Consider the following 15581-nt stretch of genomic DNA (forward strand, 5'->3'; position numbering starts at 1 on the left):
GAGAGAAGGAAAATGAGAGGGAAGAGAAAAACAGAAATGAAAGGGAGAGAGGGAGAGAGAAATAAGAGCAAAAAGGGGGAGAAAAAAAGAGAAATGAGAAAATGATTGAGGCAAAGAAACAAAAGAGAGAAAGAAGTGACTCTTGATTAAAAGTATGTGGTAAAAAGCACCCAAAGAATAAGAAAGAAAAAAAGACCCAGCCCTCACCTGTTTTTGGAAATAGTTCAAGAGTGTACACACACACACACACACACACACACACAAGGGGAGGAGAAGACAGGGATGGAAAAAGAGAGGGGAAGTGAGAGGGGGAAGGAATGAAGGAATAAGGGAGGAAGAGGGAGAAATGAGAAACAAACGAGAGAGAAAAGGGAGAGAGGGTGGGCTACCTAGAAATGAGAGAGTGGTAGAAATTTGAGGGATGATTATTAAATATGGATTGACTATGGAATGATGGTAAAATATATATTTAGGTGTTGTTTAAGATTAGGATGTATTCATTCGTAAAATTGGATTAGAATTTTAGAACTATATAGAATTACGTGGGTAAAATTAATGGATGATACATAGGATAAACAAGGGGTTTATGATATGTACTGTATGATTTTATGACTTTGCATTATGAATATATATAGATCTATCCTAGTCTCCCTTAATTTTCAAATTCAGCAAAAAAACATGTCACACACACACTCACACACACATATATATATATGTGTGTGTGTGTGTGTGTGTGTTTATGTCGTATCACCCTGGTGATGGGACCATCCTAGTCTCCCCTAATTTTAAAAGTCCAGCTAAAAAAAAAACATGACACACACACACACATATATATATATATACATATGTCACATGTTTAAGCTGAATTTGAAAATTAAGGGAGACTAGGATAGATATATAATGTCGGATCACCCTGGTATATTGAAGGAACGTCACAGTTCCTTTTTGCCTCTAGGCCCAACCCAGGACCATTTCAAGGCAGTTAATTTATTCATAGCCGACAACTATATTTTGTACGTATCAAATGTTTTTAGCTGAAATTTTAAAATTAAGGGAGACTAGGATGGTACCATTTCGGCCTTGTTCTGGCCTCATCAGCTAGCTGCACATTAAAAAAAAAATGTAGCCCCTCCCTGGTACAGAGCTGGAGGGATCAAGGTCTGGTGGCTCAACTGCTAACTCTCTGCCTTACAAGGCAGAGGCTGCCAGATCGAATCCCAGTAAGGAAGGGTGTGGCTAGCTGATGAGGCCAGAACAAGGCCGAAATGGTACCATCCTAGTCTCCCTTAATTTTAAAATTTCAGCTAAAAACATTTGATACATACATACATACATACATACATACATACATACATACATACATACATACATACAATATACAGTATATATATGTATGTCTGTTGTATCTCTGTATATGTATATATGTGTGTGTGTGTATACACACACACACATGAACTGAGTTAATGATATTAGTCTGGCCCTCTAAAACCATCCCAATTTCTCATGCGGCCCCATGCCAAAATTAATTGTCCATCCCTGCTTTAGAATGAATATCATGTTTCTTTCCCCTGAACTGATTCTTGCTTGTTCACTTGGTGAATTAATTTTCCAGTTAAGTGGTGCATGAGTACCAACCACCAGGATGTCTAGTAGACCCACCACACACACACCTATCATTTTAAAACAAAGCTTGCTTATCTTCTCAAATATCCTTTAGTTAAGAGATACTGGAGTAGACTAGTTCGTCATATTTCATTATATGATGAGCATTATAATGCTCTTCCCAATTAATGACTGTGAAAGGACATAATGATGGAGGAAGGGGCGTTAAACACCTACAGTACTGCACACACCTCTGATTAACAGGGCTATTTGCATCCTTCTTCAAATCAACAAAATGTGCTCAATGTCACTGACACACAAAATTTTGCACACCCAAGGCTGTGATTTAAATATGTGCTTCATGTCAAACATTTGCTGCCCTTTTGGAAGTCTAGGCTTTAAATGTACATTGAATGCTTTGACTTTATGAGCTTTGGTATGTACGCGTTCTGTTTCTTCTGTCTTGATATTGACTTTCAGAAAGTGTCTTTAAAAAGGAGAAGGTACAAATGCATGTACAGAATGCAGTTCCATATCAACGTCCAGTAAACTGACCAAACCAAAGAAGGATCATTTATAATAATACTTTATTAGTCTGCATTCTTTGTGTATATCCCTGTATCAAAGTATAAAAATCACCTTTTGTGCAAAACGCTTCCACCCTGTAAATCTCTTTGACAGTCTTTTCCAGTGCAACATTTTCAGAAGGCCACTATAGACATGAAAAAAGGCTAAAATTGGAATGGCTCTTCTAATAACAACATAGCACGTTATTGTCTAATTAGAGACTAACGCTTTTATAATCCCAAAATTGCGAAGGGGCATTTTGAAAGAACTACATTTCATGACATTTGCTTGGTTCTTTGCACATTATGCTCTTCAATCTGCAAAATGAAGTTGGATTTAAACTGACAATGAGAGAAACATCTCATTCAGCTTCATTAAGTAGAAGAGTCCTCTCTTGCTCTGAAGCACCACGAATTCCAGGATGGGACCTATGCAAAGGGAAAAGGGGGAAAAAATGTTCTCAGCATATTGGACACTACAAAGACAAAAAGGCAATACATGCACATTTTCCCTCATAATTAGGCATATTTATTTTGGGTAAAATTCCAGGGACCGGTTCCTCTTACCGGCCTGTCGGTGCACTGCTTTCCCTAGTGCGATTGTGCTCCCACACATGTTCAGGGAGCCAAAAATAAGGGGAAATAATAATAATAATAATAATAATAATAATAATAATAATAATAATAATAATAATAATAATTTATTGGATTTGTATGCCGCCCCTCTCCGCAGACTCGGGGCGGCTAGCAACAATAATAAACACCACATGTACAATCCAATCATAAAAAACAACTAAAAACCCCTATTATAAAACCAAACATACACACAAACATACCATGCATAACTTGTAATGGCCTAGGGGGAAGAGCTATCTCAACTTCCCCATGCCTGGTGGTATAAATGAGTCTTGAGTAGTTTACGAAAGACAGGGAAGGTGGGGGAAGTTCTAATCTCCGGGGGGAGTTGGTTCCAGAGGGCCGTGGCTGTCACAGAGAAGGCTCTTCCCCTGGGGCCCGCCAAACAACATTGTTTAGTCGATGGGACCTGGAGAAGGCCAACTCTGTGGGACCTTATCGGTCGCTGGGAATCGTGCGGTAGCAGGCGGTTCCGGAGGTAATCTGGTCCATTGCCATGTAGGGCTTTAAAGGTCATGACCAACACTTTGAATTGTGACCAGAAACTGATCGGCAGCCAATGCAAGCCACGGAGTGTTGAAGAAACGTGGGTGAATCTTGGAAGCCCCACGATGGCTCTCGCGGCCGCATTCTGCATGATCTGAAGTTTCCAAACACTTTTCAGAGGTAGCCCCATGTAGAGAGCGTTGCAGTAATTGAACCTCGAGGGGATGAGGGCATGAGTGCACGCACAGACCAGAAAAGACAGCAATGGAGCCACTGTGCCCAAATTGTGCAATCGGTGGGCTACTACCGAAGCGGTGCCATGGACTGCACTGGTAGGACCACCCCTGGCGTAAACCAATAAATAAATTGTACTACACTGTGGAAACTGGCTGCAAAAAACAATGCTATTGCTTCACAGAGTCCACTCACAGATAGCTACAATTTTATTTTATTTTTGTCTGATTCCAGAAAAGAGCATTGCTGTAGAGAAGGCGGTTATGTGATAGGTTCAGAGGACTCTGGGAGAAGTGGATTATCTGGACTCCTTTCAGTCAGGACTCAGGCCTGGGTATGGGACTCAAATAGCGTTGATCGCATTGCTGGGTAACCTCTGGAGGGAGGAAGATGGGGTAGGTGTGTCCATGATTGCATGACCTCTGGCAGGAGTGGGATAGGCTGGTGCATGCGACCTTGCTCTTCTTTAACTTTCAGAGGCTTTTGATACCAACTAATGGTATCCTTCTGGACTGGCTCCAGGAGTTGAAGGTGGAAGACATGATGGACTGGTTCTCTTCCTTCCTCTGGGATTGGTTTCAATTACTGTTGATAGGGGAGAAGAAGTCCAGCCCACAGACCCTACTTCATGGGGTGCCACAGAACATAGTACAGTGTTCCCTCAATTTTCGCGAATAGCCTATACCACGTTTTTTCAAAAAATATTAATTAAAAAATACTTTGCGGTTTTTTCCCTATACCACAGTTTTTCCCGCCCAATGATGTCATACGTCATCGCCAAACTTTTGTCTGCCATTGCTGATTGGCCAAAATTGGCCAATAATAATGGTGAGTAAATGGTTGTTAAGGGAATGGGAAATGGTAATTTAGGGGTTTAAAGTGTTAAGGGATGGCTTGTGATGCTGTTCATAGCCAAAAATGGTGTATTTACTTCCGCATCTCTACTTCACGGAAATTCGACTTTTCTGGGCGGTCTTGAAACGCATCCCCCACGAAAATCGAGGGAACACTATACACTCCTTTTTAATATCTATTTGAAGCCTCTGGATGAGGTCATTCAACAGATTACGTGAGATATCATGAACATGCTGATGCTATTACTCAGCTTCATATTAGAAACATAGAAACATAGAAAATTGACGGCAGGAAAAGACCTCATGGTCCATCTAGTCTGCCCTTATACTACGTATTTCCTGTATTTTATCTTAGGGTGGATATATGTTTATCCCAGGCATGTTTAAATTCAGTTACTGTGGATTTACCAACCCGGTCTGCTAGAAGTTTGTTCCAAGCATCTACTACTCTTTCAGCAAAATAATATTTTCTCACCTTACTTCTAATCTTTCCCCCAACTAACATCAGATTGTGCCCCCTTGTTCTTGTGTTCACTTTCCTATTAAAAACACTTCTCTCCTGAACCTTATTTAACCCTTTAACATATTTAAATGTTTCGATTATATCCCCCCTTTCCCTTCTGTCCTCCAGACTATACAGACTGAGTTCATTAAGTCTTTCCTCATAAGTTTTATGCTTAAGACTTTCCACCATGTTAATAGCCTGTCTTTGGATATGTTCAATTTTATCAATTTCTTTTTGTAGAAGAGGTCTCCAGAACTGAACACAGTATTCCAAATGTGGTCTCACCAGCGCTTCATATTCTGGGCCATCTGAGTGATGCTGTAGAGCAGCGGTCCCCAAACTACGGCCCGCGGGCCGGATGCGGCCCGCTGAGGTCATTTACCCGGCCCGTGGCAGCGTACGAGATTTTACCATCTATAATATACTAAGTTCCGAATGTCATCTCCACTCTGCTGCCGAGCGTCTGGCGGCGGCAAGGAAGAGGAAAGCCAGGAGGGCGGGGAGGAAAGCACCCTATGGCAGAGCAGCAACAGTTCCTCTGAGAAAGAAATTGGCCAATTGCTTTCCTCCCCGCCCCCTGGCTTTCCGCCTCCTCCTCCTCCAGACGCTCAGCTGCAGACCGTCTTTGTCCCTCCAGTGCCGCTTTTTTGCTTTTTTTTTTTTTTGCACCGGTGAGGTTTGCGCGCGCTTGGGCACTTTTGGCGTGTGGGGGGTCTGCTGCGGAGAGGGAGAGAGAGAGAGAGAGAGAAAGAGGGAGACATAGAAAGGGAGTGTGAGAGAGAAATAACGCAAGAAAGAGAGGGAGAGAGAGAGCGGGAGAGTGCTGCTTTTTTGCTTCTTCGCTGCCCGCGGGGAGCCTGGAAGCCCTGCAAGAGCGTCTGGAGGGGGCAGTAAACAAGACCGGCTCTTCCCGCGGGCAGCGAAGAAGCAAAAAAGCAGCACTCTCCCGCTCTCTCTCTCCCTCACCGGTGCAAAAAAAACGCAAAAAAACCGAACGGAGGCGGCGGCGGCGAGCTCAAGGAACCAAGAGCCGGTCTTTCTCCGCGCTGAATTGTTGCAGCTTCTGAGGCCGCATCCGCCTCCAGGCGAAGGGATCTCCTCGGTGGGCAGCCTCGGTCCGAAAAGGACCGGCTGTTGGCCCCTTGGCGGAGGCAGAGGCGGCCTCGGCCGCCTCTGCCTCCGCCAAGGGGCCAACAGCCGGTCCTTTTCGGACCGAGGCTGCCCACCGAGGAGATCCCTTCGCCTGGAGGCGGATGCGGCCTCAGAAGCTGCAACAATTCAGCGCGGAGAAAGACCGGCTCTTGGTTCCTTGAGCTCGCCGCCGCCGCCTCTGTTCGGGCGAAGGGATCTCCTTGGTGGGCGGCGGCGGCTGCAGCTTCAAGAGACCAACAGCCGGTCCTCGTTGAGCTGAGCTTCCTTTGGCTTCCTTCGAGGCGGCAGGTGAGCTTTGCAGTTTTGCCTCGAAGAAAGCCAAAGGAAGCTCAGTTTGGGGGCGGGCCTGAAGCCACCGCCGCCGCCTACTCTGCCCCGCACTTAGTCTGCACCGGGCAGCTCTGGCGGGCGCGGGGCAGCAGGGCAAGCCGCGAAGGTGGCGCAGCCAAACGTGGGTCGAGCGGGAGGGCACTGAGCAGTTGCGTGGGGTGGCGGTGGGGCGGTTGGCTGCAAGGCACTGGCGCCGGCGGCAGCTTGATGTGTTGCAGGACGCCGCACATTGCTGGCGCTGCGCTGGACATGGGGCTGGCACCTCTGTCCCGGCCCAGCCAGTGGGCCAGTGCCAGTCCGTGCCCATGCCCAGCGCAGCGCCAGCAATGTAATGCGACCCGACGTTGGTGCCACTGTCTTGGAGCTTCTGCTTGCAGCCGACTGGCTCGCGGCGCGTTGCAGGGCAGAAAAAAAAAAGAAGAGAGGAAGGAAGAGAGAAGAAAAGGAGAGAGAGAGAAGGAAAGCATGAGAGAGAGGGAGAGAAAACAAGTGAGAGGGGGAGGGAATGTGAGAGAGAGAAAGAGAAAAATGAGAAAATGATGGAGGGAAAGAACGAGGGAGAGGGAAACAAAACAAATGAGACAGAAGGAAAAAAGGGGAGAGGGAAGAGAAGTGGGAAGGAGGGAGGGAGGGAAAGAAGAAGAAATGGAGGGAACAAGGAAGGAAGGAAGAATGAAATGAATTGAGGGGTGGAGGAAGGAAGGACTTTTTTGGGGGGGCGGTGTAAATTTTTTAAAAAATTTCTCTCAACATACATTCAAACAATACAATGTACCATCTAATTTTCCCTGAATAAAATGCAGTATTTTGTCAGTAACTAATATCAATCATCAAAAAAGTTGCAAAAGTTTTTTTTTCTAATGTTGTGATCCAGGTACATACTTTTCTTTTAATTAAATTCCCTCCTTAATGTTCCTTCTAAAAGTACAACACCAATTATATTTCTAACTTAACCATTATGCCAAAGTGCTTTCTTCTTTCTTTATATATTTTTCTATAAATATTTTTCTATATTTTTCTATAAACCTAGAAAACCTTGTATAACCAATCAGATGTTAACAAAAGAAAATTAAAAACAAAACATAAACATATATGAATCTCAGACTTCTTCCCCCCCCCCCCAAATAGTACGTTCCCATTTTGTTTTTTACATTAAAATAAGGTATGTGCAGTGTGCATAGGGATTTGTTCATAGTTTTTTTTATAGTCCGGCCCTCCAACAGTCTGAGGGACAGTGAACTGGCCCCCTGTGTAAAAAGTTTGGGGACCCCTGCTGTAGAGGTTCTCTCTATATCTGGAAGTTATGGGGCCTAGATGGGGCACAGTCACCTTCAGCAAAACCCAAACCAGACTCAGTGAGTTTTTGGACCTCCTCATTAGGACCCTTTCATATTTGGCTTTGGTACCTCAAACAGACCGTGTGCAAAATCTGGAGGTCTTCCCGGATTTGCAGCTCTGCTCCAAGATCAGGTAGCACCTTTGCACAATTTTGGGTTGAGCGTCAATTGCACCCATTCATGGACTGAGGGCCCCCTATTCATAGCCACTCATGCATTTATGACCTCCAGATTGACTACTGCAAATTGCTTTATATGGGACTGTCCTTGAAGAATATTTAGAAACTTCAACTGGTGCAGAGAGGTGGCATGGGCAGTTACTGGTACTAGTTAGTTAGCACGTCTAACACCATTGCTTCAGGAGCTACAATGGCTTCTGATGTGCATTTGGGTGCAATTCAAGGTGCTGTCTGTCACTTTTAAAGCCTTTCATGGCATGGGACTGGTCTACGAATCCAAGCGACTGGTTCGGTCCCACAGAGTTGGCCTTCTCCGAGTCCCATTGACTAAACAATGTCGTCTGGCGGGACCCAGGGGAAGAGCGTTCTCTGTGGCGGCTCCGACCCTCTGGAACCAGCTCCCCCCTGAGATTAGGATTGCCCCCACCCTCTTTGCCTTTCGCAAACTCCTTAAAACCCACCTCTGCCGTCAGGCATGGGGGAACTGAAACATCTCCCCCTTGCCCATGTTGTTTTGGTGTTAGATTGATTGTGTGCTTGTTTTTTAATATTCTGGGGTTGTTTTTAATGAATTTTTTAGCTTAGATTGTAATTGGATTGGTGGGTATTGGATTTGTTATTATGTATTGTTTTTACTTTGTTGTGAGCTACCCCGAGTTTGCGGAGAGGGGCGGCATATAAATCCAATAAATCTAATCTAATCTAATCTACTTATATCTCTCCCCAGTGATATCTAATCATCTTATTAGATCTGGTAGGAGAGGCAAGCTCCGAGTACCATATTCTAAACAATGTTAACTAGCATGGACCAGAAGGACAGTCTTTTTTTTTTTTTACCATAATACCCACTCTTTGGAATATCACCACCCCTGAAATTAGATTGGCTCCATCCCTGGTGGCTTTTTGTAAATCCCAAGTCTAGGCTTCTGAGCACGGAATGGGACACTTTGTGCAGCCCACTTGCCATAACCAAATTGCCACTCCTCATTCCTTCTGGCTAAATCACTGTGGGAAATTTACCACGGGACAAGTTATCAAGGCCAACTGAACATAAGACAACTCACTGTACAGTAGACAATTCAACAATACAAGTATTTAAAGTAATTTTAAAAATATTTTTTGTCATTCATTTTCATTTTGTTCCCCCTTTCTTTAATGATTCTATTTCACCATTTCTTCACACAACAACAAGTTGGCTGTGGCAAGTTGACCATGCCAAATTGTCCTAGACCCATCTGATCGTTGGTGGGATGATGCCTTTCTGCTAGCTGTTTTATTTTTATTTTTTTATTTCATGTTATTTGTGCATTTTATTATTAAGTTGCCTAGAATCAAGTAAAAGTGACAGTTATGTAAATCAAATGAAAATAGATGCTTCATATTTGACCATTTAAATCCAAATGTGGATTTAAACCTTTCTGGAATGAGAAAAACGTAACCTATTACAGTGATCCCTCGATCTTCGCAATCTCGATCTTCGCGAAACGCTATATCGCGATCTTTCAAAAAATATTAATTAAAAATATTTTCCCACCCGATGACGTCACTCTCTTCCTTTCTCATCTTTCTTTCTCTCTCTCTTTCTCTATCTTGCTTCTTCCTCTCTCACACTCTCTTCCTCCCTCTCTCATCTCTTTCTTTCCTTCTCTCTCTTTCTCTATCTCTCCCCCTCTTGCTCTCGAGCGGCGGGCGGCGGGGCGAGCGGCGGGCGGGCAGCAGCGAGGAGCTGAAGATCGGGGTTTCCCCTTTGCGTGGGCGGCGGGGAAGGCCCAGGGAAGGTTCCTTCGGCCGCCCAGCAGCTGATCTGCTCGGCAGCGCCGCAGCAGCGAGGAGCCGGAGATGGGGTTTCCCCTTTGCGTGGGCGGCGGGGAAGACCCAGGGAAGGTTCCTTCGGCCGCCCAGCAGCTGATCTGCTCGGCAGCGCCGCAGCAGCGAGGAGCCAGAGATCGGGGTTTCCCCGCCGCCCACGCAAAGGGAAAACCCCGATCTTCGGCTCCTCGCTGCTGCGGCGCTGCCGAGCAGATCAGCTGCTGGGCGGCCAAAGGAACCTTCCTTGGGTCTTCCCCGCCGCCCACGCAAACTCCACCATCTGCGCGTGCGCGGCCATGGAAAAAAGGGCACGCATGCGCAGATGGTGTTTTTACTTCCGCACCGCTATATCGTGAAAAATCGATTATCGCGAGGGGTCTTGGAACGGAACCCTCGCGATAATCGAGAGATCACTGTAATTCCGGAAAAACATAAACAAAACTTAGCATTTTTTTTGGTTGTCTAAATGAGAATCAATAATGAAGTAGTCTCCTCTTTTCCTCAAATTTTAAGAGAAAGAATAAAATTTCACTGTACCTTCTCCTTTGTATGCCTTCATAGATATAATAAATTGCAGCTGCTAGTCCCTTCAGAGAAAGCAAATATTAGTATATTTGTGACACTTCATATTTAAATATAATAATAGAATGAATAAATCATGTTAGGGTACATACACTTAACAATGTGAATCCTCCTTGTATGACTGTAGACCATTCAAACCCCAGTTTCTCATTTAAGAAACCACCTAAAGTTGGACCTACAAAAGACCTGCAAACAAAAAAACAAACAAAACCATACATACCAAATTTATCATAGGTGTGAAAATATATAAAATCTGGAAATAGTTATGTAGTAGGGAGGAATAGATTGAGGTCATCAACATCCACACAAACTGCCTTTTGGGAATTCCACTCTCACAATCAGGGGGATTCCACAGTTAACACTAATCCTGTTAAAACTAAACAATGTCGCTTGGCGGGACCCAGGGGAAGAGCCTTCTCTGTGGCAGCCCCGGCCCTCTGGAACCAACTGTCCCCAGAGATTAGAATTGCCCCCACCCTCCTTGCCTTTCGTAAGCTGCTTAAAACCCACCTCTGCCGCCAGACATGGGGGAATTGAAATACTCTTTCCCCCTAGGCCTCTACAATTTTATGCACGGTATGTCTGTATGTATGTTTGGTTTTTATAATAATGGGTTTTTAACTGTTTTTAGTATTGGATTATTATTATATACTGTTTTATTACTGTTGTTTGCCGCCCCGAGTCTGTGGAGAGAGGCGGCATACAAATCCAATAAAGAAATAAAGAAATAAATAATCCATTTTGGCAGGTAGCTATCCTGCCATATCTGTTTTGCTACCCTCTTCTGAACCTTCCCCAGAAATAAGCTTTTAAATAAATGGCTCCAGTTTTTCCCTTTGAACCAAGGATATCTGAGTAGTTTCAGACCACAGGTTACTAAGGATGAATTTCATCCAAATTCCATTAGAATGCAGTATTGCAGGCTAAATCGGGTCACTGCCAGGAGTTCATCCCTGACTGGCTCACGGTTGACTCAGCCTTCCAAACGTCCGAGATCATTAGTCTACGGAGAGGGGCGGCATACAAATTTAATAAATAATAAATAATTAAAATGAGGACCCAGATTGTTGGGGGCAACATATATTTGTCAGCATAGTGTTTCTGATTTGATAAACCATGATTCTGTACCACGTGCTAGCTTTATAAACATTTACATTTCCAAATGTACCTTTAACATCCTATCTCTAGTTCTCTAATGGCACCCATTTTCTTTCCTTCTTTCTAATCTTTGGATCTTTCTCAGTAACCATTGCAGGACAAAGATTCTTTAATTACATTGTTTAGAAATGAATGGGGGATAAAGTACAATATTTACCAGAACTCTCTGAACTTCAGCAATAATTAAACATAATGGGAAATCCTATTATGTATATAACATGTCAGAATTCTATCAGAATTCTCTATTGTCTAACGGTAAAAAATTAGGTATATATCAAGCGATTAACTTGCTGCATGCTTTAAAAATGGTTTGGATGAATTCCTTTGAACCTGTCTATGTAGAGTATTTCTTTTATTCATTATAGCACATATTGGTTGAGGCTTCCTGAAAGAGAGATTGCTGCTGTTTTAATGAATCAAATAATTACATGCAACTTTTAAGGCTGCTAAATCTTTTCTCAGCATCATATAAACCGCTTTCTGTGACCGGTGAGGGCCCACAGAATTGGTCTCCTCAGGGTCCCATCAACCAGACAATGCTGGCTGGTGGGGCCTAGGGGAAGAGCCTTTTCTGTGGGGGGCCCAGCCCTCTGGAATCAACTCCCCCAGAGATTCGCACTGCCCTCACCCTCCTTGCCTTCCATAAGAATGTGAAAACACATTTATGTCACCAGGCTTGGGGTCATTAGACCCCAGCCTCTGCCCAATGAATGTATCTGGTGTGAGAGTAGGTGTGTGACTTTTTGATTTTAAATGTTTGGTTTTAAGAAATTTTTTAAAGTTATTATCCTATTAATTGGCCTAGAATATTTTATCTATTGTATTTTTAATTAAAATGTTGTAAGCTACCCCGAGTCCATGGAGAGGGGCGGGATATAAGTCCAACCAACCAACCAATCCAACCCACCTAAACCAACCAACCAACCAACCAACCAACCAACCAACCAACCAACCAACCAACCAACCAACCAACCAACCAGGAAAAAGATATACGTGCTTTAAGAGGGCCTGGATTTGTGAACACAGCCTTAAGAGCAATTATGTATAGCTAGCTTTTCTATATATGCCATTTTGGCACAGGAGTTTAAAGTGCTGTCCTAAAAAACAGGAGACCATGAATTTTAGTCCTGCCTCAAAGCTGAAAGTCAGCTTTATTTTTATTTAATTATTTTTCAAATTTATAGGCCGCCCTTTTCCCAGCAGACTCAGAGTGGCATACAACAATAAAATGATTACAAAATTAAGATATCCCAATACATAGAATAAAAACAAGTAGAAAAATTAAAACACAATGTAAGCAACATACAATCATCACTCATTCATACTACTGCCCGGTGCGGAAAACTATTGCTCAACGGCCCCAGGCCTGCCGGCATAGGTGTGTTTTCAAAACCTTTCGGAAGGCGAGGAGAGTGGGGGCTGTACGAATCTCTGGGGGGAGCTGGTTCCAGAGGACTGGAGCCACAACAGAGAAGGCTCTTCCCCGTGGTTCCACCAGCAGTTGTTTGGCCAAAGTTGTTTGGCCAACTTTTGTGCAGAAGGCCACCTCTGTGTGATCTATTCAGTCCCTGGGACACGTGAGGCAGAAGACAGCCGTGAAAAATAATCTGTTCCTAAACCATGTGGGTAATGATCAACGCCTTAAACTGTGTTCAGACACTGATCGGAAGCCAGTCAGCTCGCAGAGTGCTGGACTAATAGGGATGTATCTAGGCACACCCATAATGGCTTGCACGGCTGCATGCTGGACGAATTGGAGTCTCCGAATGTTCTTTAAAGGTAGCCCCAAGTAGAGCGCTGGTGAGTTTGGGTCCAATTTACTGAAATTTGCTGCCTCGAGTTACTTATAAAATAATAAAGATGAAGTAAAACCTAATAAACAAATAAATTCCAAACCTTCCAGGCAATTAAGAAATACAAGCTTTGAAATGTGCCCATGACTGAATGAATCAATCTCAATTGAAGGAAGGAAGTTTTGGCAGCTGGAAAATATGTTCAGTACACATGAGATTATAAACATTTTTCTAAAAACCCTTCTTTATCTGTTCACATACTTTTATCCTTGTCTTTTATTTCCCACTGGGAATAAAAATATCATTCAACTTAATAATTGCAGCTAGCATTAATAAGCACTTACTATATATTACTTTGCTTTTAAATCTTATGTTTATTTTCAAGAGGGGAAAAAATTGGGATTTGTTGCATTAGGAACAAATGCTGTTGTCAACGGTTGTATTTCTGATCATGTATAGGTTTTTTTATAAATGGTTACATACCCAAGTGCCCATAATGCACCGAAGAGTCCAGACACCAATCCTAATAAACTTAATCCTTCCTCAAAGCCATTCTCACTGCAGAAGGAAAGGCAGAAACCCGGAGTTATGCCCAGATGTGACATTTACAACTACAAAACATTTAAAAAGGTAATCATCACAAAAATAATTATAATAGTCCCAGAGCAGCAACATATGTAACAGAACAGTTTGTTCTTAAATGTAGAAAAGAAAAATAACAAGGGTTGTCTTTCTCCTCAATACAATATACAGTGATCCCCCGCTCGTTGCGAGGGTTCCGTTCCAGGACCCCCCGCAACGAGCGGGTTTTCGCGAAGTAGCGCTGCGGAAGTAAAAACACCATCTGCGCATGTGCAGATGGTGTTTTTAACTTCCGCAGCGCTAGCGAGGAGCCGAAGATTGGGGGCGGCGCGGGTGTTTTAAAACGTCGCCGCCGACATGGGGGGCTCGCTAGCACCCCCCCCAACCCCCAACCCGGGTTTGGGGGGGTGCTAGCAAGCCCCCCATGTCGGCGGCGACGTTTTAAAACACCCGCGCGGCTTTCCAATGAGTCCCGAAGACAAACGCGGAAGTTTGACATTTGTCTTCGGGACTTATTGGAAAGCTCCGATCGTTTTCAAACAGGCGCGGCGTTCTCCGCTGACTCCTGGCGAACTTCCCCGCTTTAGGAGTCAGCGGAGAATGGCGCGCCTGTTTGAAAACGATCGGAGCCGGCTGGCTCCGATCGTTTTCAAACAGGCACGCCATTCTCCGCTGACTCCTAAAGCGGGGAAGTTCGCCAGGAGTCAGCGGAGAACGCCGCGCCTGTTTGAAAACGATCGGAGCCGGCCGGCTCCGATCGTTTTCAAACAGGCGCGCCGTTCTCCGCTGACTCCTGGCGAACTTCCCGGGCGAAGGGCGAAGGGCGGGCGAGCGGGTGCTGGGGGGGCTTCGCCCTCCCGCCAGCAAGAGGGGGAAGACCCAGGGAAGCCGCCCAGCAGCTGATCTGCCCGGCGCCATCTACGCATGCGTGCCCATAGAAAAAAAGGGCACGCATGCGCAGATGGTGTTTTGACTTCCGGGTTCAAAAATCGCAAATTACCCTGTTCGCAATGGTCGGGGACGCAATAACCGGGGGATCACTGTATTCAGAATTTAGAATAATTTTAGTGACTTGGGTCACTCATTGAACTCTGCCATGGTTTGCTTAGAATAGAACAACAGAGTTGAAAGGGACCTTGGAAGTCTTCCAGTCCAACGCCCTGCTCAGGCAGGACAACCTATACCATTTTAGACAAACAATTGTCCAATCTCTTCTTTAAAAAGTTCCAGAGAACCATTCACAACTTTTGGAGTCAAATCGTTCCATTCAGTGGCGAAATCTATTTCCCTACTGGATACTGCTTCCCTGCTGCTTCCTGTCAAGGACACTTTTTCACTCTCTCCACATGCGCAGACGACTTTGTGCATGCGCAGAGTGTAAAAAACAAGGAAATTGTGACATCTGGGAGAATGGGAGGAGCCTTACGCTACTTCATGCCCCTCATGGCATCAGACCACAATACCTTTGGGACCGCCTTCTGCTGCACGAATCCCAGCGACTGATTAGGTCCCACAGAGTTGGCCTTCTCTGGGTCCCGTCGACAAAACAATGCAGTCTGGTGGGACCCAGGGAAAGAGCCTTCTCTGTGGTGGCCCCGATCCTCTGGAATCAACTCCCCTCGTAGATTAGGACTGCCCCCACCTTCCTTGCCTTTCGCAAACTTCTAAAAACCCACCTTTGCCACCTGGCATGGGGAAATTGATTCCCCTCGGCCGCTCCGTTTTATGTATGGTCTGTTTGGGTTGTATGATTGTTTTTTAAATTAAGGGGTTTTA

General features: G+C 44.5%; 1 protein-coding gene across 2 annotated transcripts in view; it reads right to left on the minus strand.

Annotated features, from left to right (window-relative positions):
* Positions 1 to 2171: 2171 nt before the first annotated feature.
* SLC18B1 (solute carrier family 18 member B1) overlaps positions 2172 to 15581 on the minus strand; it is a 46406-nt gene continuing 32996 nt past the window's right edge. For both annotated transcript variants that reach the window (XM_070739862.1, XM_070739853.1), the window contains exons 11-14: positions 13707 to 13781; positions 10365 to 10458; positions 10228 to 10277; positions 2172 to 2597 (exon numbers count right to left, since the gene is read on the minus strand). In XM_070739862.1, coding sequence (XP_070595963.1) covers positions 2531 to 2597; positions 10228 to 10277; positions 10365 to 10458; positions 13707 to 13781 — 286 coding nt within the window. In that variant the 3' untranslated portion in view covers positions 2172 to 2530. The remainder of the gene's footprint in view (positions 2598 to 10227; positions 10278 to 10364; positions 10459 to 13706; positions 13782 to 15581) is intronic.

The sequence above is a fragment of the Erythrolamprus reginae genome, chromosome 1 (assembly GCF_031021105.1).
Source record: "Erythrolamprus reginae isolate rEryReg1 chromosome 1, rEryReg1.hap1, whole genome shotgun sequence".
NCBI classification, from domain to species: domain Eukaryota; kingdom Metazoa; phylum Chordata; class Lepidosauria; order Squamata; family Dipsadidae; genus Erythrolamprus; species Erythrolamprus reginae.